Source organism: Scyliorhinus torazame, chromosome 15 (genome assembly GCF_047496885.1).
Source record: "Scyliorhinus torazame isolate Kashiwa2021f chromosome 15, sScyTor2.1, whole genome shotgun sequence".
Taxonomy (NCBI): domain Eukaryota; kingdom Metazoa; phylum Chordata; class Chondrichthyes; order Carcharhiniformes; family Scyliorhinidae; genus Scyliorhinus; species Scyliorhinus torazame.
Genome location: NC_092721.1, coordinates 80,437,706 through 80,459,123, shown reverse-complemented (window position 1 = coordinate 80,459,123; position 21,418 = coordinate 80,437,706). Strand labels below are relative to the sequence as shown.

General features: G+C 42.3%; 1 protein-coding gene across 3 annotated transcripts in view; it reads right to left on the bottom strand.

Annotated features, from left to right (window-relative positions):
• Positions 1–1,308: 1,308 nt before the first annotated feature.
• The window catches only part of tpp2 (tripeptidyl peptidase 2), a 248,320-nt gene continuing 228,210 nt past the window's right edge, over positions 1,309–21,418 (bottom strand). For 2 of the 3 annotated variants that reach the window (XM_072476325.1, XM_072476326.1), the window contains 5 exons: positions 20,410–20,506; positions 16,188–16,318; positions 13,495–13,702; positions 9,287–9,406; positions 1,309–3,112 (listed from right to left, as the gene is read on the bottom strand). In XM_072476325.1, coding sequence (XP_072332426.1) covers positions 3,023–3,112; positions 9,287–9,406; positions 13,495–13,702; positions 16,188–16,318; positions 20,410–20,506 — 646 coding nt within the window. In that variant the 3' untranslated portion in view covers positions 1,309–3,022. Of the gene's footprint in view, positions 3,113–9,286; positions 9,407–13,494; positions 13,703–16,187; positions 16,319–20,408; positions 20,507–21,418 lie in introns of those variants that run through there. The other variant, XR_011935147.1, reaches the window with a different exon arrangement.

Genomic DNA, 21,418 nt, shown 5'->3' with positions numbered 1-21,418 from the left:
TGTCGGAGGTTGAACAGTTTCCGGCTTGACTGGTAGGTTAGTTCCACTCTAGCGGGGAGCGTCAAGCTGATGGGGGATGGAAAAGAGCGTTGGTACAATGACGCAGCCCTGTTTGACCCAGTTTTCACACGTATTGGATCTGTGGTGGTTCTGTTGGTGAGGATCATGACTTACATGTCATCGTGGAGCAGGCGGAAAATGGTGACGAATTTCTGCGGGCAGAAACTATCTAGTTCTCTCTCATTCACATCGAGTTATTTTATATAAAGGGTGTACAGTATATAAAAGCAAATTCACTTACATTTGGTACTCTTTACCTTAATTATGAACCATAAATACAATGGAACAAAGCAACTTAATTTTTGGCATTCTTAGTTTAAAATGTGGTGTTTGTCTCATTTCTCAGTTGGATATAATAGCTTTTTGAATTTAATTTGTTGCACGCTTTATCTGTATTTATACACACTGTACGCTCTTTATATAAAATTACACCAATGATGGCTCGTTTCCCTCTCACAAATTTGGACACATTGACCGGAAAACCTCAAACACAAGTTGATATGCAATGCAGAGTATGGGCTTGCAAACAGTATTCAGCATGAGTTTGCAATCTTAGCTCTGTTGATGTAAGAAGCTGATGAGCTAAGCGTTGGGAATTCTGGACAAACATCCGGGCAAGTAATGCAGATGTTTTTGAACAACATTACAAAAGTATAAAAGGACAAGGACCAGCTGGTCAAACAATTATACCATAACACAAAATTAGAAGGGGCTGATGTCAATAATGAATTTGGTTTTATGAATATATCAACAAAAATGCATACTTTAAAAATAATACACTCTAAAGTGAACGCCTTGCATTTTTGTCAAATTAAGAGTCAACATATTTAAGTGATTGCAGCAAGACTACATTTCTTGTACAAAAGACAATGGGCTAGATTCTCTGGCCTCCCCATGGCGTGTTTCTCGGCAGTGGGATCGTCTGGACCCGCTGCTATTAATGAGATTTTCCACTGAATTCACTCCACGCCCTGGGAAACCCATGAAAGGGGTGCGTTGGTGGTGGGACTGGAAGATTCTGCCTGCATGAACATCCAGAAGGTCAGCTACGATCAAAGTAAATATTAATATTTCAATGTGTTTTTATGCACAGAATCTGCAATCCTATGGATTATAAATTGAGCAGTACTGACTCCCAGAATTTCTTTTGCCATAACATGACTTTCAAAATACGAAAATAAAAGTTTGAAAACATGATGGAAAAGATGGTTATAGATATGTAGAAGCTCAAAGTCATACAAGTCTCTGTTTCATGCATCATGGTTTGGCATTTTAATAATTTTTTTACTTAATAAGGACTACAATACATGTGTTTATACATTAAATTGACGTTGGCGACACCAACACAGGAGGAATATCGGGTAATCATCATGTTTTCATGGTCTGTGAACAATAAATGTTATACCACACATCTCAAAAATGAAAAATGGTTGAACTGACTGCAAGAAGATTTTGTACATTTTGCTACATCCATGGAAATCTCTCTACTGCAGATGTATGGGCACCAGTACCCATATTCACAGGTCTCTGCTTTAACCAACTGAGGCTTGCTCGCACCTTGGGTATCCAGATTCAAGACAAGAATATTGGACCTTAATTTAAAACATAGGAATATCATGGTACTGTCTCCATGCAAGTTACACCGTAATCCACAATTTTTATTGTTTGACAAAGCTTTGTTCAGATTATTTGAAAGCCTTTGAAAGGCTTTACATACCATTTGTTTAATAATGTATTAGAATAGACTATTTCTATTTCAATGATGGCTTGACCTTCACTCCCAAGTTTAATCAAGATGAGTTATGAGCTTTAATGATCAAAATCTAATTTTCTAATTCACCAAATTGGATGTGGAAATTAGATTTGATTAGCATAATTTAGTAAATGCCATTGTACGCTGCTCGTTTCGCACAGACTGGAATCATAGAATCCTCAAATTTACAGTGCAGAAGGAAGCCATTCAGCCCGTCGAGACTGCACCAGCCCTCAGAAAGTGCACCCCACCCAAGCCCACGCCTCCAACCTATCCCTGGAACCCAACCTACCTTTTGCACACTAAGGGACAATTTAGCACAGCCAATCCACCCAAACAGCACATCTTTGGACTTGCATCGTTCAAGTTAATTAAAATTTGGAAATGTCCAATGACAGCTTATTCCCCCTTCAACACGACTTTGGCCGATTAGGTAGGCAAAGTAGACAAGCACTAAAGGTCTTTAAAGGTATGTTTTCATATGAAAATAATGTATAAGGCATAGGAAAATTATCCAAGAAGACAATCAAAATGTCAAGTGTATTTCTTTTACTGAACATATGACAATGCATCTATAACTTGCCTTTTTCATGCTGCCATAAGTTTATTTTGAGCTCCACAGGTCTATGAAATTGAAGGGCGAATGAAGTACAGTTGCCAATATCATTCAAATTGTTTCTGGGTAATGCATCGTGGAAAAAAGAAAGTGCCCCAGAATTGTTTGGTATTGGAAGCAGACACATTCTCCTCAGATTTTGGGATAAACTATGGGCACAGATGTCACAGGACGGACCCAGTGAAGGGCAAGAAAAAGTTACAGTTGGAAAATATGCAGAAGCAGCAAATGTAAACACATGAATACCAGTCTGTTCAATAAATAAAAAGATATACAAATATCTATTTCAAAACAGTAACAATTAAACCTAAGGAACACCTAGTATCATGCCCAGGAAGCCAAAGCACCTTATTCGCCTATGCTTTGAAAGAAAATTGAACAATGCACAATTTATTTTTAAATCAAGTAGTTATGGCAAACAGCAGTAACAGAAATGTCATACAATCATTGCATCCATTAATGAATGAAACCATACTGTATAAAAGTCCAAAATACTTTAAAAAAAAACCAATGTATTTTAGAAAAAAAGACAAAAGTATAAAAATTACTAGAGTTACTTTCTTCCAATCAATTTGACGCCTGTGACAATTATCCTAGAAAGGGGTATAGTCTTGTGGATACATTACAGGAAGCCAACTCTCTGTAAATGATGCACAATGGCTCCATCCAAGAGACTTCATTATCTAAGTGAAACAAACACACAGATGTTACAGGAAACATTTGAACAGTTAGCACCGAACCAGTAATGCTCACTCTCAATTGTATAGAACTTGACAGATTTTATGGTATATTGATTCAGTAATTTCACTGGGATTTCATCCAACAAAAATAGGACTGTTTGTTGGCTTTGTCTAGTACTTACAAAATGTTGAAGAAGTAGAGTTTCAAATAAAACCTAATCCACCAATTTGATGTTGGCAAGTTAGCTGTCCAATCAGAGGGACAGATTTTGATTACTGCACGTGTCAATTTCAGTGCCCTGGAAATCTGTCCGAAAAGATTAGCCTGCTCCATCAAACTGGCGCCTGCTCAGTTTGAACCCGACTCCTCCACAGTAATACAATTCAAAATAGTTTTACTTAGATTTCCATCAGTGGCCTCCAATGATACTTTAAGGATCGCTGTTTTTTCATTTTTATAGACTTTACAGTGCAGGAGGCCATTCAGCCCATCGAGTCTGCACCGGCTCTTGGAAAGAGCACCCTACCCAAGGTCCACACCTCCACCCTATCCCCATAACCCAGTAACCCCACCCAACAGTAAGGGCAATTTTGGACACTAAGGGCAATTTATCATGGCCAGTCCACCTAACCTGCACATCTTTGGACTGTGGGAGGAAACCGGAGCACCCGGAGGAAACCCACGCACACACGGGGAGGATGTGCAGACTCCGCACAGACAGTGACCCAAGCCGGAATCGAACCTGGTACCCTGGAGCTGTGAAGCAATTGTGCTATCCACAATGCTACTGTGCTGTCCTATGGTTAGAATCATACAATCCCCATGGTGCAGAAGGAGGCCATTCGGCCTATCAAGTCTGCACCAACCCCCCCAAAAGAGCACTCCACCCAAGCCCACTCCCCCACCCTATCCCAATAACCCCTTAAACTAACCTAACATCTTTGAACAATAAGGGGCTATTTAGTATTACCAATCCACCTGCTCATCTTTGGACTGTGGGAGGAAACCAGAGCACCCGGAGGAAACTCACACTGACACGGTGAGAATGTGTCATCCAAGGCTGGAGCTGAACCCGGGTCCCTGGTACTGTGAGGCAGTAGTGCGCAGCACTGTGCCATCATGCTGTCCATGGTTAGATCAATAAGGAATTGGAAAAATTAAATGAACCAGTTTGTGCTGATTGGGACAATGGGATCTTAAGTTAGGCGCTTGGCATATTCCTTGACAAGCATATTCATTGTCACTTGAAAGTTTGACACACTTCTGGGGTTGATCAGGGTGTGAATGAAAGGGCACCCAGAAAGCGAACTCTAAATTTTCGCTGCCAATAAATTGCATAACAGGATTCAATTTCTCCTAAGAGTTCAAATCGTAAGTAATTTTGGACTGTCACCTGAAATCAAAGATTAATTGTTTTACGCCGAAGTAATAATTTTTTTACGAGACTACTTTATATATAAAACTAATCTTCAGGCCATGAAGATTAGTAGAAACTTGGGAAACAGCAAACACTGTGCTTTATATTGTTTCCCTGGGCTTTCATTGAAGTTACAACCGGAGAATCTCCCATGGAAATTCCTGTCAAAGCGATTATACTCTACAAGAATGAAATACCGTCAATAATTACAACACATTCTGTAAATTAGTTCAATTAGAACCAAGGATTTTAAAGTGCGTTCAAATAAAACATAAATCATAAAAGGATCATGGGAGTTTACTGATAAAGTTTAACATAATTAAAATTGGTTGAGTTAAAAGAATGTCTGTTGGATTATAACCAGCTTCTTTATGTTAAACAGGATGATATGAGCCATTATATCATTGAGATTTACAGTACAGATGGAGGCCATTTGGTGCAATATGCCTGGACCAGCCAAAAAAGCCTTCCATCCTAATTCCACTTCCCAGTTCTTAGTCTGTGGCCTTGTAGGATCCAGCATTTCAAATGCATATCTGAGAACCTTTAAATGTAATGAGGTGTTCTGCCTCTATCACACTTTCAAGCACCGAGTTTCAAACCCCCACCACTTTCTGAATGAAAAGCTTCTCCTCGATTACTCTATAATCCTTCTACTAAAAACTTTAATTCTATGCTCCCTGGTTATTGATCTCTCTGCTAACAAAAATGGTCTCTTCCTATCCACTCTATCTAGGTTCATAATTTTGTACATCGCAAATAGCCTCCCAGTCACAAAAACAGCTTCAACCATTAACCTTTGCTTCCCAGTACTGAGCCAAATTTGGATCCAACTTGCTGCACTCCCTTTGGTCCCATAGGTTATTAACCTGGCCTTGACAACAGCCTTGCTAAAATCCATGCAGACAACATCAAGCGTTCTGCCCTCATCAAGCCTCCTCAAAAAGTTTCCTGAACAAATCCATGCTAACTGCCCTTGATTAATTGAATCCTTTCTAAGTGACAATTTATATTGTCTCTCAGAATATTTTACAATAATCTGATTACCACCGAGGTTATTAAGACAGGAATGGTTGTTGCAGGTGCCGGGGTTTAGATATTTCAGTAAGCTCAGGGAAGGTGGTAAAAGAGGGGGAGGGGTGGCATTGTTAGTCAAGGACAGTATTACGGTGGCAGAAAGGACGTTTGATGAGGACTCGTCTACTGAGGTAGTATGGGCTGAGGTTAGAAACAGGAAAGGAGAGGTCACCCTGTTAGGGGTTTTCTATAGGCCTCTGAAAAGTTCCAGAGATGCAGAGGAAAGGACTGCAAAGATGATTCTGGATAGGAGCGAAAGCACAGGGTAGTTGTTATGGGGACTTTAACTTTCCAAATATTGACTGGAAACGCTATAGCTCGAGTGCTTTAGATGGGTCCGTTTTTGTCCAATGTGTGCAGGAGGGTTTCCTGACACAGTATGTAGATAGGCCAATGAGAGGCGAGGCCATAATGGATTTGGTACTGGGTAGTGAACCAGGACAGGTGTTAGATTTGGAGGTAGGTGAGCACTTTGGTGATAGTGACCACAATTCGATTACGTTTACTTTAGTTATGGAAAGGGATAGGTATATACCGCAGGGCAAGAGTTATATCTGGGGGAAAGGCAATTATGATGCGATGAGGCAAGACTTAGGATGCATCGGATGGAGAGGAAAACTGCAGGGGATGGGCACAATGGAAATGTGGAGCTTGTTCAAGGAACAGCTACTGCGTGTCCTTGATAAGTATGTACCTGTCAGGCAGGGAGGAAGTGCTCGAGCGAGGGAACCGTGGTTTACTAAAGCAGTCGAAACACTTGTCAAGAGGAAGAAGGAGGCTTATGTAAAGATGAGACATGAAGGTTCAGTTAGGGCGCTCGAGAGTTACAAGTTAGCTAGGAAAGACTTAAAGAGAGAGCTAAGAAGAGCCAGGAGGGGGCATGAGAAGTCTTTGGTAGGTAGGATCAAGGATAACCCTAAAGCTTTCTATAGATATGTCAGGAATAAAAGAATGACTAGGGTAAGAGTAGGGCCAGTCAAGGACAGTAGTGGGAAGTTGTGCGTGGAGTCCGAGGAGATAGGAGAGGTGCTAAATGAATATTTTTTGTCAGTATTCACACAGGAAAAAGACAATGTCGTTGAGGAGAATACTGAAATTCAGGCTACTAGACTAGAAGGGCTTGAGGTTCATAAGGAGGAGGTGTTAGCAATTCTGGAAAGTGTGAAAATAGATAAGTCCCTGGGCCGGATAGGATTTATCCTAGGATTCTCTGGGAAGTGAGGAAGGAGATCGCTGAGCCTTTGGCTTTGATCTTTAAGTCATCTTTGTATGCAGGAATAGTGCCAGAAGACTGGAGGATAGCAAATGTTCAAGAAGGGGAGTAGAGACAACCCCGGTAACTATAGACCAGTGAGCCTTACTTCTGTTGTGGGCAAAGTCTTGGAAAGGTTTATAAGAGATAAGATGTATAATCATCTGGAAAGGAATAATTTGATTAGAGATAGTCAACACGGTTTTGTGAAGGGTAGGTCGTGCCTCACAAACCTTATTGAGTTCTTTGAGAAGGTGACCAAACAGGTGGATGAGGGTAAAGCAGTTGATGTGGTGTATACGGATTTCAGTAAAGCGTTTGATAAGGTTCCCCATGGTAGGCTACTGCAGAAAATACAAAGGCATGGGATTCAGGGTGATTTAGCAGTTTGGATCAGAAATTGGCTAGCTGGAAGAAGACAAAAGGTGTTGGTTGATGGGAAATGTTCAAACTGGGGTCCAGTTACTAGTGGTGTACCACAAGGATCTGTTTTGGGGCCACTGCTGTTGTCATTTTTATAAATGACCTGGAGGAGGGTTGTTAAGAAGGCGTACGGTGTGTTAGCTTTTATTGGTAGAGGGATTGAGTTTCGGAGCCATGAGGTCACGTTGCAGCTGTACAAAACTCTGGTGCGGCCGCATTTGGAGTATTGCGTGCAATTCTGGTCGCCGCATTATAGGAAGGATGTGGAAGCATTGGAAAGGGTGCAGAGGAGATTTACCAGAATGTTGCCTGGTATGGAGGGAAGATCTTATGAGTAAAGGCTGAGAGACTTGAGGCTGTTTTCATTAGAGAGAAGGTTAAGAGGTGACTTAATTGGGGCATACAAGATGATCAGAGGATTGGATAGGGTGGACAGTGAGAGCCTTTTTCCTCGGATGGTGATGTCTAGCTTTAAATTAAGAGGAGATAGATATAGGACAGATGTCAGAGGTAGGTTCTTTACTCAGAGAGTAGGAAGGGCGTGGAATGCCCTGCCTGCAACAGTAGTGGACTCGCCAACACTAAGATCATTCAAATGGTCATTGGATAGACGATAAGGGAATAGTGTAGATGGGCTTAGAGTGGTTTCACAGGTCGGCACAACATCGAGGGCCGAAGGGCCTGTACTGCGCTGTAATGTTCTATATTCTATATTATTAGTTACTATTAGTAGTTAGTCTGTCTGTCCGTTCATTTTAAATAATGATACAATATTACTAGTCCTTTTCGTCCTCCAGTACCATGCCTGTAGCCAGAGGGGATTAGAAAATGATGGTCAGGACCTCCACAATTTCTTCTCTTAACAGACTGGGAAGCATCTTATCCAGACCTGTGATTTATCTATTTTCAAAGATGCTAAACTCCTTAATATTTCCTCTCTATGTTTGTACCATCTGATATTTCACATTCCTCCTCCTCACAATGTCTCTATCATCATCCTTTTGTGAAGACAGGTGCAAAGTATTCATTAAGAACCATGCACACATCTTTGGTCTCCATACACAGGTGACTTTTTGGTCTCTAATCATCCTACACTTTCCTTAGTTTTTCTCTTTCTCTTTATGCATCTATAAAACATGTTTGGGCTATCTTTGACTTTATTTGCCAATAAGTTTTCATGCCCTCTTTTTGTTTTCATAATGTCCTCCCTACTTTCACCTCTACACTTTCTATACTCCTGCAGGTTTTTGGAGTATTTATCCCATAGTTCTTTTGCTTCGCCTTCTATGCTCCTTGAAACCCAGGGAGAGATTTGAGGATCCCTACCTTTTTTTGTGGGATCATATTTGTTCTGAGTCCTTACCATTTTCTACTTGAATGCCTCCCTATGCCCTGACATAAACTGATACAAGTCCACTTTTGGCAAACCACATCTCAGCGTAGAAAGATTTGCCTTTCCCCAACTGAGAACATTTATACCAGGCCTATCTTTGTCCTTTTCTGTAACTATGCTAAATGTAACTGAATTGCGACCAGAATGATAGAATCTGAACAATGTAGGAAGCCCATCAAGTCTGCACCTACCCTCTGAAAGAGCACCCTACCAGTCCCAATCCCACCCTTATCCCAGTAACCCCACCTAACCTTTTGGACACTAAGGGCCAATTCACCTAACCTGCACATCTTTGGACTGTGGGAGGAAACCGTAGCACTCGGTGGAAACACACGCAGACACGGGGAGAACGTAGAAACTCCACAGACATTTACCAGAGGCTGGAATTGAACCTGGGTTCCTGGCACCGTGAGGCAGCAGTGCTAACCACGATGCAGCATTTATTACCACCAAAATGCTCTCCCATTGGAGGGAAGAATTCCTATTGGTTTAGATAAGCAACCAAATCTTGTAATTTCTCTCCTAACTGCTACCAATTCTTCCTCTTTTGATTTTGTATCTGTTGAAAGAATCTTTTTCTCCTACTGCAACAAATTAAAGCAAGGAAATCTTACCTGGATGCAATTTTTCCAGTTTTCCTTACTTGATTTATCCTCCAGAAGTTTGATTGCAAACTTTAGAGCCCGGCCATGCATTTTGTTCGCTAGTGCATGCTTGTATGCAAAGCTTAAAACCTAGTAAGACAAACGGCAGGGAAAAAAAATAGATATATGGCAACATAAGAAGTTGGATTAAACAAACAACAAACCAGCCTACACTTCCCAATTTTTACCCAACTTTTGAGACAAATACTCTCCTATTCTCTCTCCTCGTTTTATTGTTTATGCACTTGTTAATAAAGGACTTGAATCCATTTGAACACTGAAGTATTCAGGCTTTTGAAATTGTGCGGGGACTGGTGAAAATCAACGGTGGTGCTGGGAGAGATTGGGGATGTAATAGGATTTTCCTGCCTGATTTTGCACCACTATCTCTGATTAAGGACAGCATAATAGAATAAAATCCAGCCCTCATTATCATTGTGCAATTCAATTATTAATGGCATCATAGCAAAGTTCAATCTTCTCAGCTGACCTCCTCTGTTGCACAGTATTCCAGCACAGGATACTGGACAGTATCATTCCCTTGAATGGGTTTTGTCTGCTTTCGCCTCTCTTGGCTCATGAAACTATCTTAGCGTTCAACCGTTGCATGGCTAAAGTAAAATTCCTCAGCAGAGTTCAGGGATTAAAATTGGAAACTTACAGTTTAAAGTACAGTTCAGCTACTCACTACTTTAAGAGACCACCCTTCTGGGGAGTCAATAATGAAGGTAAAATAACAACTTGGGCTGACAAGTGGCAAGTTACATTCCCACCACACAAGTGCCAGGCAATGACCATCATGTATGAGAGAGGATCTAACCACCCCACCCCCCAAGACTGTCCATCATCTACAAGCACAAGTCAGGAGTGTAATGGGACACTCTCCACCTGCCTGGATGAGTGCAGCTCAAGAAGCTCGACACCATCCAGGACAAAACAGACCACTTGATTGCTCCCCCTTTCACAAACATGCAAACCTTCCACCACTGATGAACAATGGCAGCCATGCGTACCATCTACAAGATGCACTGCAGGAACTTGCCAAAGTTCCTTAGGCAGCACCTTCCAAACCCACGACCACTACCATCTAGAAGGACAAGAGTAGCAGATACCCGGGAACCCCACCACCTGGAGGTTCCCTTCCAAGTCATTCACCACCCTGACTTGGAAATATATCACCGTTTCTTCACTAACGCTGGGTCAAAGAGCCGTAACTCTCTTCCTGGCAGCACTGTGGATGTACCTACACCTCAGGGACTGCAGCGGTTCAAGGCAGCAGCTCACCACCACCTTCTGAAGGACAGCGAGGATGGACAATAAATGCTGGCTTAACCAGCGATGCCCACATCCCGGAAATGAATTTGAAAAAACTACAATTTACTGAATGATTGCCCTGATATACAGAGCAGAAAAGATGGCAACAACAAATGTTCAAAACAAACTTTTCTAATGCGTACGGGCAACACTCAAATTTACAACAGACAATTCAATAAAAAGTACCGTGGACAAGGTTCACTATCTTATGTGTCATTGGAGAAATAACTATCAAAACAGCAACAGAATGACAAATTAAAACAGAAAATTCTGGAAATACTCAGCAGATTTAGCCGACCAGACTTTGCTCCCGAGACAGATGGCTTGAGTGAGGAAGTTTCCCGGCTCAGCGCACCAGCCTTGGGAAAAAGTGCCCAGAATGGTGAGACATTTGCTCCGTGGGGTCAGGTATGAGATAGAGTCAGGCCTCCTCCCCCACCAACACATGTCAAAGGCGGCCACAGGGGCTACCAAGTTCCGAGGCAGGAATGTTTAAAAGGCCTCTGAGACTTTGGCTGGAATCATCCATTCGGGAGGCTTGGTCCAGTGGTGGGAGCGGATGTTGGGAGTAAATTCTGCTGGAAAGCAGGACAGCTGAACACACAATGATCTCATTAATTACGTACCCATGATGAGCATGTTGAATCTGGATCTTGTGGCCGGGGTGGGAGGCAGCAAGTTAGGTCATGGGCTCCAACGCCCGTTTGCCATATTTAAATGGCACCTGGGTAATCATGTACTCTTCCACACTGCTCCTTGACTTCACTCCCACCCCCCACCACACCCAGTCCTGTCTCGACCTCACCCCTCCCTATGCCCAGCCTTGGCACAACTTGTGCTACAGACAATCGATATCTTTGAATGACGGTGTGAGTAGATGGCAAAAGCAGTGTCTACTGATTGCAAAGTCCCAGAGGAAATCTGCTTGGCCAGGTGCATGCCATTCATGTAGAGTCATAAAAGTGAACATTCTAAATTCCCGCTGGTGAGGCACTTAATTTGGAGGGATGTGTTAGTCTTTTAAGAAGGATTCATGAGATGCAAATAGGGTTCCCGACATGGCTCCGTGGGACACTTGACCCACTTTAAGCCATTAGAAAAGCCGGGGAACAAGGTTCCAAAACAATTTCTCGCTACTGGGAAACGGATCTCAGTCAAAATCACTTTGGATAGCTACAAGGCAATGATGAGACACTTCATCCACAGGAAGGAATATGGTTTGTTCCTGTTGCAATCCCAGTTGATGTTATAACTGGATGAGATGATCCCAGAGTGGAACCCTGGCTCAAAAGACCGTAACTTACAATTTATTTTGTAAAACGTGGAGGAACAGAGTCACAGGGCTGCAAATTAGTTTTAACACCAAGACAAAAACATCTATTAAACACAAAAAATTTGGATGATGATACAATAGGCCTTTACTCCCCCCTTAGTGCAACAATTCATAGAATCCCTACCGAACCTCTGAAAGAGCACCATACCTAGGCCCACTCCCCTGCACTAACCTTGCAACCCCACATAACCTGCACATCTTTGGACAATGGGAGGAAACCCACACAGGCATGGGAGAATGTGCAAACTTACACACAGCTTTTAGGATAAACATGGATTACAAAATGCATCTTAATCTACAATGATCTCATTAACACAAAGTCTCTTTTAAGCACACTAGATGACCGTGGGCAAATACACTCTCCACTCTGAACCCCTGAGTTAGTTTCCATGGTTTTCTCCTCAGAATCCCCATGATTGTCAAATGGGAGTTTCCAAACTCCACTTCCAAAAGTATGCTTTAGAATCTTCTCTCATAATAATGCTTTCCCTCAGCAGTTTGCATTTTGAAATCCAGTCCAGGTTTTACAAATGTCTCCTTTAAAAAAAATATTTTTATTGGCATTTTGAATTATACATAATAAAACTTTGCGTCCAATATTTACAGTTTGTGTAGTTCTTATGTACATTCAGTTGTTCTTGATGTTTTTCTAACCCCCCCCCCCCCCCCCCCCCCCCGCTTGGTATCTCCCTCTTTTGTTCTGGGTGTTCTGTCCCCTAGCTCCTATTCCCTCCTTGTTGCCGGCCTTGTGGGTTTGGGGAGGGGGGCCCTCCGAAATGTCGCTTTCAAACAAAGCTCAACTCCACTTAACAGCAACCCAGGCCAGGATTTTACACTAATCCATTTAGGATTTATTGTCTTGACAGCTGAGCAGACTGCTCATAATTGCTCTAACTCTCGATTTCCAGACTGTATTAAAATGGCATCAGACATTTTATCTACTGCTGAAAACTGCTGCCCCACTTTAAATCTAATTACCACACTTATCTGCTTATTTACTCTTCCTTGAATTCTTCTTAAAAATATTTTGGTCTCTGTTCTCTTAACTTCTTAAATAATCTTTCTGTCCCAATTCCCTGGTTATCTGGATTGCACCATGTTCCTTCGGAAATTTGCATCTTTGCAACTCCCTTGTCCTGTCCAGCGTCTCCTGGCAGAGTTGAGAGCTGCTCACTCCCCAGTGTCCTGTCTTCCAACTGCTCTGGCTTCCAGTTAAAACTAAGAACAAAGGAAAGTCCTTCCTTCCGTAAAGTGGCCTCCTGTTGCGAAGCACCGACTTCTATTTACTCTTTACGCTGTTACCCTCTCAAAGCACAATAGAAACACAGTTAGAACTTAAGTAACCCCCACATATGCAAACACCTTTGTCCAGCACGAATCGAATGATAAGGTTTACCCTTCCAGACACAGAAACCCACTTAAAACTATACTTAATTTCTAATGTTTACCAATACAAATATAAATTCCTTAAAACTACCTTTGTTTTCCTAACATTCCTGTAAAAATAACAGAGTGAAAAAAACAAGTTTACCTTAGCATCAGTAAGTTCTGCCCACTTAAGTATCTCAAAGAAGGTTTCAGTCAAGCTTTTAAAGCTGCCCTTGGGATCATCTTCTGTATTGTCTATTTCTTCTGAGGCAGCACCATCCTGTGAATGGAACTGGAGAAGTCTATCGGCCAGTGCACAGCCTTTTCGGCACAAAGCATCAACCAGGGAGGATTTTTGTCTTTCCATATCACTGAGTATAGAAAAAGAATGAATATAATAAAAACAGTACTTCAGCATAGCGAGAAGGAGACACTTCAACAACAGTTACTAACAAGGTCAGTTCAAACATTATCCTGAAAAATAATTTAAAGTTATTTAGAGCAATTTGTTTATTGAAGCACAGCAAAATCGTTAAGAACTTAATGAATGTATCAGAAGCTATTTGTTAGTCTATCCAAAAATTCATAAAATCTCTGAATGCTTGGTTTTAGCAAACTTTGTTACTTCTTTGACCACTTATTTCCTTAAGAACGGAGAGATTTAAATAGGATGTAATATTCCAAACTATGCAGTCATTCTCATTCAAAAGTTGTTTTATTTCTATGTGTTCACTATCACATTTGATTTAACAAAATACACTCAAAATAAGTTATTACTTTAAAAAAATATATATTTTTATTCTCCATTTTCTTCAGAATTTACACCCCACCAACAAACAGTAAACGGTAACAAATACAATGTCAATCCCCTTATTAACAACAACGATCCCATCATCCCACTACCCCAAACAACGGCCCACCTGACAAGAAAAGCATCAAATAAAACAAACCTTCAGGAATCGCCTATGGTCACCAATGACATATACAGTCCACCCCCCAACCTCCTCCCCCTCCTAATATTCAATGCCATCCAATCCCCGAAAGAGTACCGTAAATGACACCCATGAATTGTAGACACTCCTCCCCTCCACTTCCCCTTGTAAACTCCTCCCCCCAACCTCGGTTCTTTCCCCAAACTTTTCACCCCGGCTAGACACACCGAAACCTGTTCTACCAGGCTCTGATGGCCACAGCCCCTTCACACATCTCACTCCTGTTCACTGGCCGCCTTAAACCGGCCAGCGTGGAGGCCCCCGCCCGGGACTCCTTCCCCCTTGCCCGGTCCCAGGAAAACCAAGAAATCCCCTTTAGCACACAACCCCCACATACATACCCAAGCCCCAAAGAACCATCATTGCAAATGAAAGTCCCATCTCTTCCCTTGTCCAAATACATACAGCGTCGACTCACTTAGTACCTACACCAACACGCAGTGAAAAAATAAAGTTACATGGGGCTACATCGGTACACGACCATTTCTCAATTCTGCCACAGTCCTGCTTTCGCAAACTCCTCCGATGCTTCTGCTGTCCCCAAATAAAAATCCTTGGATTTGTAGGTCACCCTCAACTAGGCTGGATATACAATGCCGCACTACACCTTGCTGATGTACAGTGCCTTCTTCACCCGGCTGAAGGCAGCCCGCCTCCTCGCCAGCTCCACCGTAAAGTCCAAGTATATGCATATACCAGCTCCAGCCCACTGCACATCCTGCTCCTGCTTAGCCCAGCACAGGACTTTCTCCTTCACGCTATACCTACGGAAACACACAGTTACTACTCTTGGCGGCTCACTCGCCTTTCGTATAGGCCACCATGACCGATGAGCCCGATCCAGTTCATATCGGGAGGGATCGTCCCCTTCCCCCAATAGCTTCGCCAACATTGTGGCAAAATACACCGCCGGCCTCGGGTCTTCCACCCCTTCGGGTAGACCCATAATCCTCAGATTCTGTCGCCCGGATCTGTTTTCCAGGTCTTCCATTTTGGCTTGCAGACCCCTGTTGGTCTCTATCACCCTCCGCAACTCCTTCCCCATCGAGGTGAGTTGATCGCTGTGCTGCGATAATGCCTCTTCCACTTCCTTCAGTGTCTCAGCTTGCTCCCGCACCTCTGCCACTGCGCTTGATACCGTCACCCTCACCAGGGCAATCGCCTCCTCCACCAGCACTTTCAATACCGCCCCCATCTCCTTCTTCATCGCTTCCATGTGTTTTGTGAACTGTTTTTCAAGTTTCACAGCCATCACCTTGGTCATTTCTTCCACTGTGAACGATGCAGCCTCCCCTGCTGCTCCAGTCTCCACTTTCCTTAATAGTTCCTGTGCTGACTTTTTCACTCACCGGCGGACTTCCGTTAACCCCCTTTTTCAGGGCCGTTTTTCTTCCAAACTTGGACATTTCTCCTCCCTGTGCCTTCTTACAGCCTTTTCAACCTCCATTGCCCCCGGAACCGGGCGTTAAAACCCCAAAATTTCTATTCCCGAGCGGGAGCTCTCCAGTGTGCGGCTGCCTCCCGCCCGCCGTCAACGGAAGTCCTTTAAAGAGAGTCTTAAAGGAGGTAAGTGAGGCGGAAATGGGGAGGTTTAGGAAGGGAATTCAGTGCTTGGCATCTGTAGAATGATTCTCAAAATAAATTATTACTTTAAAAGCTTGAAGCCATGGATCAGGTTCAGAGGCAAATGTCAAGATTCAGTAAATACAATTTCAAATAACTTCAACATTATAAATGAGTAAGTTATTAAGGTCATGTTGAGTACTATAATTAACAGGAATTGGTTATAGATTGAATGCATTAGTTTCCAGAAATCTTTTCTGTACGACATCAATGAAAATGTAAAGAATCTTTGGTTATGCACCTCTTAACAGTAGCTGCTTCAGGTCTGGTATCAGTTTTTATGGCTATATGAATTGCCAATGCAGTTTGATCAATTTGAGATACCACATCATCTGCTGCCTCCACAATTTCATCCAATCTTTTCATTCGCTCCTAAATGAGAGAAGTCAGAAATCTTGTACTGGCAGTATTAACAAAAACACATATTGACATAGCATAACGAGTGTAAAAAATACTCTTAAGCTACATTATGGGGCGGGGAGGGGGCAAAAAGGAGAAAACGTCAGATAAAACAAACAGAAATTCTGCCAAGGTTCGGAGAGTTGTCAGGGGGAAAGGACTGTATTTTTTGGGGGGGGGGGGGGGGGCGTCGTGAGGACTATAGTTACCGAGGAGTTAGAAGTGGTTTTAATCTTTCTAACCTTCCCTGGGTAACTATTCTGCTGATAATCAGAATCGTCTGAAGTCTAGAATGCTTTCCAGTGCAAGGTAATTGCCCAAGGGAGGGAAGTTTAAACTTCCTGCGCAATTCCTGCGTAGTCCTTGCATGGAGATTTCCATGAGTTCTCCAGCGCATCTTCTGGGATATCCCTGGGGTATGACTCCTTGGGGAATGGAAGTTCTGGGCAGTTTAAAAAATGGAAAGAAATGTGAGAGATTTGGAGAGATTTTTAGAGAGAGAATGCGAGAGAGCAAATCCAAGACAAGAGAAGGCTCTCAGATGAGTGGCAGAGGCAGGATACATGGGAGGATATAAGGCTAGAGGCAAGTGCAGGCAGAGTGGGGCGAAGTTGTGGCAGGTTTGAACAAAAGTGTGTAGATTTTCAATTCAATGTGTTAGAAGACAGGGAATTGACATTCATCAGTTTGGAGATAATGGGCAACTGGGGCTTAGGTATAAGACAGGATATGGGCAGCTGAGTTTTCAACAAGGTGGGAGATTACGGAGGTTGTAAAGTTGGAAGGCTATTGGAGTAGGTAGGGGAGAAATTGTCGTGCCCCAAAAATGGACATGGAGTGTTTGATTTGTGATTATCTATTCATTGCATTGTCAGCTCGTTAAAATTGTCAATACTTGCTGGTTTAAATGATTGCTGTATGCATCCAAAGCTCCCTGTGCTGTTCATTGATTGCATGCAATAATTAGCCAGCAATAGCTGGAGGGTGAGGTGGCACATTAGTTATTCTGCAGAGGAAGTTTGATGAGGATTCTGGTGGCTCAGGGTACAGAAGGAAGTTGATGGGTGTACATAACTAAATGTTTGATGCACTGGAAAAAGTGTTCAATGTCAAGGAGCATGCAGGAGTCCAGCACCAACTGGATGCAGGATTTTGCACCGAATGGACCCATCCTTTCCAACATGGGACAGATGAACACTCCAATAGTATTCCTCTGGAACCCAAGAGGCAGCATTTGATTGTTGATATCACAACTTCCATTACAGCTTAAAGAGTGTGTACCAAAGTTCTGAGTGCTACATTGCAAATTCAGACTCCTGGTCCAGCCAATGACCCCCACATCCCTTGAAATAATAAAACAATGTTTAAAAGGCACAAAGGGACAACACAAGTTTATTTTTGTGTGCATTATATCATGATTGAATTTATTAAATTGGATTGTTATGTGTTGTTGGAAATATAATGATGTGATGATGGTCGATGTTGGAACAAAGGTCAATGGTAGGTATGGATGAGGTTACTGAAACTGCCCCTGAATTATTTGATCACAGAGTCTGGCAGAAGGAGCTATCTAGATTGAATCACTCCTTCAAATCCTGTTCCTCCACTTCCTGTTGCAATTCCTCCTCTTATTCTCTTTTGATAGGTAGTACTGAGTCTGTTCCCATATAATTGCCAGGTAGCACAGCATACTACCATAAATCTCGATATCTGCTCAGCTGAATACTGCAGGGCTGCTCGAGAGCAGTCCACACAGTGGAAATGCTCCTTAAGGACACTGATCCTGCAGTCTATAATGTTTCATTTGCTCGCAAGGTGGTACAGTGCTAAGCACTGCTGCCTCATAGTACCAAGGACCTGGGTTCGATCCCGGCCCCGGGTGACTGTCTGTGTGGAGTTTGCACATTCTCCCCGTGTCTGCGTGGGTCTCACCACCACAACGCAAAAAGATGTGCAGGATAGGTGAATTGGCCACACTAAATTGCCCCTTAATTGAAAATAAAGAATTGGACACTCTAAATTTTTTAAAAAATGTTTCAGTTGCTAGCATGTCTCTCATTGTGGGCCTGCTATGCACATTTGTGTGGGTTCCGCACCAGAGTCATAATGAGTCATGACAGGAGTGATAATCCTGTTGTTGATTACTTGCCTTTGATCAAATACAGGTGGAACAGAGGTGCCATAAAATGAGGAAATTGCAGGATAACAAGAACTCACAGCATGATGAGCTGCCCGTGGTCACCAGCTGCACCTTGAGAGTTTAGGTCATGAAAATGGCTGAGTTGACTTGAAGTGAATGCAAATTGCAGTCACAGAATCCCTGCACATGGTGAAGCCTGCAATCCATGGAAACCCTTATGCTTGCTCCGCTGCACATCTCTGGCCAGGGGGAAATAAAATGTAGCTGGCTATTTTTGTATAGAGTCTCAGGGAGTTCCCCAATGCAGTTGTGTACTGAAAGTACAAGATGGTGCTAATGTCACCAGCAGAAGCCTGAACACAGAAAAGTTTAGGAGTTGCGAACACCGTGGCAGCAACAGAATATGTTGAAATGAAAACAGAAAATACTGGAAATACTCAACAGGTCAAGCAGCAACTTTCATCAGTGCAGAATATATTGTTCTTACCCTACTTTAAGGTGCTGTTATGGCTGCACCAGTTGGCAATTTCAGTCGCAACCTCTCTTGGGAAGTGAATATGTTTCAAACATTGGTTTTGCTGAAGTTACGCAAGAGGATTGGCCCCGAAAGATCATTGTGGATGTGGTCTACTGCTGAGAGCTCTTCCCCCCCCTTCAAAGACCAAAGAACAAAGAACAAAGAAACGTACAGCACAGGAACGGCCCTCCAAACCTGTGCCGACCATGCTGCCCTTCGAAACTAAAATCTTCTGCACTTCCAGGGTCCATATCCCTCTATTCCCATCCTATTCATGTATTTGTCAAGATACCTCTTAAACGTCACTATCGTCCCTGCTTCCACCACCTCCTCCGGCAGCGAGTTCCAGGCACCCACTACCCCCTGTGTAAAAAAAAAAAAAAAAACTTGCCTCGTACATCTCCTCTAAACCTTGCCCCATCGCACCTTAACACTATGCCCCCTAGTAATTGACCCCTCTACCCTGGGAAAAAGCCTCTGACTGTCCACTCTGTCTATGCCCCTCATAATTTTGTAGACCTCTATCAGGTCGCCCCTCAACCTCCGTCGTTCCAGTGAGAACAAACCGAGTTTATTCAACCTCTCCTCATAGTTAATGCCCTCCATACCAGGCAACATCCTGGTAAATCTCTTCTGCATTCACTCTAAAGCCTCCACATCCCTCTGGTAGTGTGGCGACCAGAATTGAACACTGTACTCCAAGTGTGGCCTAACTAAGGTTCTATACAGCTGCAACATGACTTGCCAATTTTTATACTCAATTATCCGGCCATGAAGGCACGCATGTCGTATGCCTTCTTGACTACCTTCTCCATCTGTGTTGCCCCTTTCAGTGACCTGTGGACTTGTACACCTAGATCTCTCTGACTGTCAATTCTCTTCGTCTTCCCTGTTCTAGCAGTTGCATGATATGCATGGCTTCTCTTCAGTCTCACAATCATGTCCAATTTCCAAAGAGAGCCCCATTAGACAAACCATGGTGCGGCACAAGTTTTTATATGAACGAGCCAGACTCTTCCCCATTCAATTTTGGCCAAGTATAGGAAAATTTCAAAAACCCATTTGCACATGTTTGACCCAATTTTTGAATGTTAGGACGTCCATAGCACCTAAAGTAACAGGTGCTGCACAATCCAATTTTTCCTCCAATAGATTTAGATACAACATGGGTTTCAGGAGTGGAGGAGTTTCAGGAGTTCAGGAGCTAACTGAGCAGGTTGAGTGATGATACAGAAGTGGAAATAATTATTCTTCGTGATTAATGAGATCTGGGTGTAGAGCTCATCCCTATATGGTTTAGAATGACAACAGAGGGTGCCTTTACTCACTAGCATTGAAGGAAGTAACATTTTCTATAATACACCATGTTATAATACATGATTAAGCAACGTTTAGATGAATCTTAACCTTTTCATTGTCCAAATGATGCAGTCGTGCAACATACAGCGGAAGATGAGTAGGATATGACTCTTTTAATTCTTCATAGAATGAATTCATGTCCAATCTGCAGAAAAAAGAATCTTTCTGTTGGTGGATTTGCGGAAAACAATTTCCAAGGTTCTTTGCAATTTAATCATAAATTAAGCCTACAAAAATCAACAACTTTCCAGAAAATGTCAGTGCAGCTCAGTAAAGCATTAAATCTTCAAATGATGAGTTCAATTTCAGTCAAGCACTGGAAGTGGAATGAAGTAGATATTAAATGACTTTTTAACAGGGAGAGAAAACATGTTGTGACATCATGTTACTCCCACACAATGGCGCATGGCCAAGCCACTGATGGAGACTAAGAGAACGTTCTGAGGGGGAAGAGCTGCAGACGTGCATGATGTAAGGGAGAAAAAAATCTCTCCTTTGTACCTGTTATCTCAACATTGAACCTAGGCCTGAATTCTCCTTTTTCGTTTAAGCAGCCATAACTGTATTGTGTCATTCTTATCATCAACACAATAAAACCTACAAATTATAATCAACTGAACTCAACTATGCTTAAGCAGTTTTAAAGAGATGTCTCATAGTACTTGAAATCATGGACACTGGTGATAATTGACTAAAATAAGCAAGTTATTTAAGAATCAACAACATTTCTTTGATTTGGATGCAGCCACATTATGCAATTCAATGGATGGTTAACATTCCAAACAGTACTGTATACAGAATGCACACCTATGGCATGAATATGCCTCCAGCAAAATACAGTGCACAAATATGGAAAGCAGTGTTATTTCCCTCTTTTGAAAAGTTGTTTTTACCTTTACCATTAATTACTATGTGTTTTGCCATTTTTCTGTGTTAATTTTTAAACCATTTATTTTGGCCACTTGTATTTCATATCCATCTACCTCTCAAACATTTTATTTAAATGTTAGCATTATTATTATTCTACCAATAGATAATAATCTGTTCGCATTTAGTT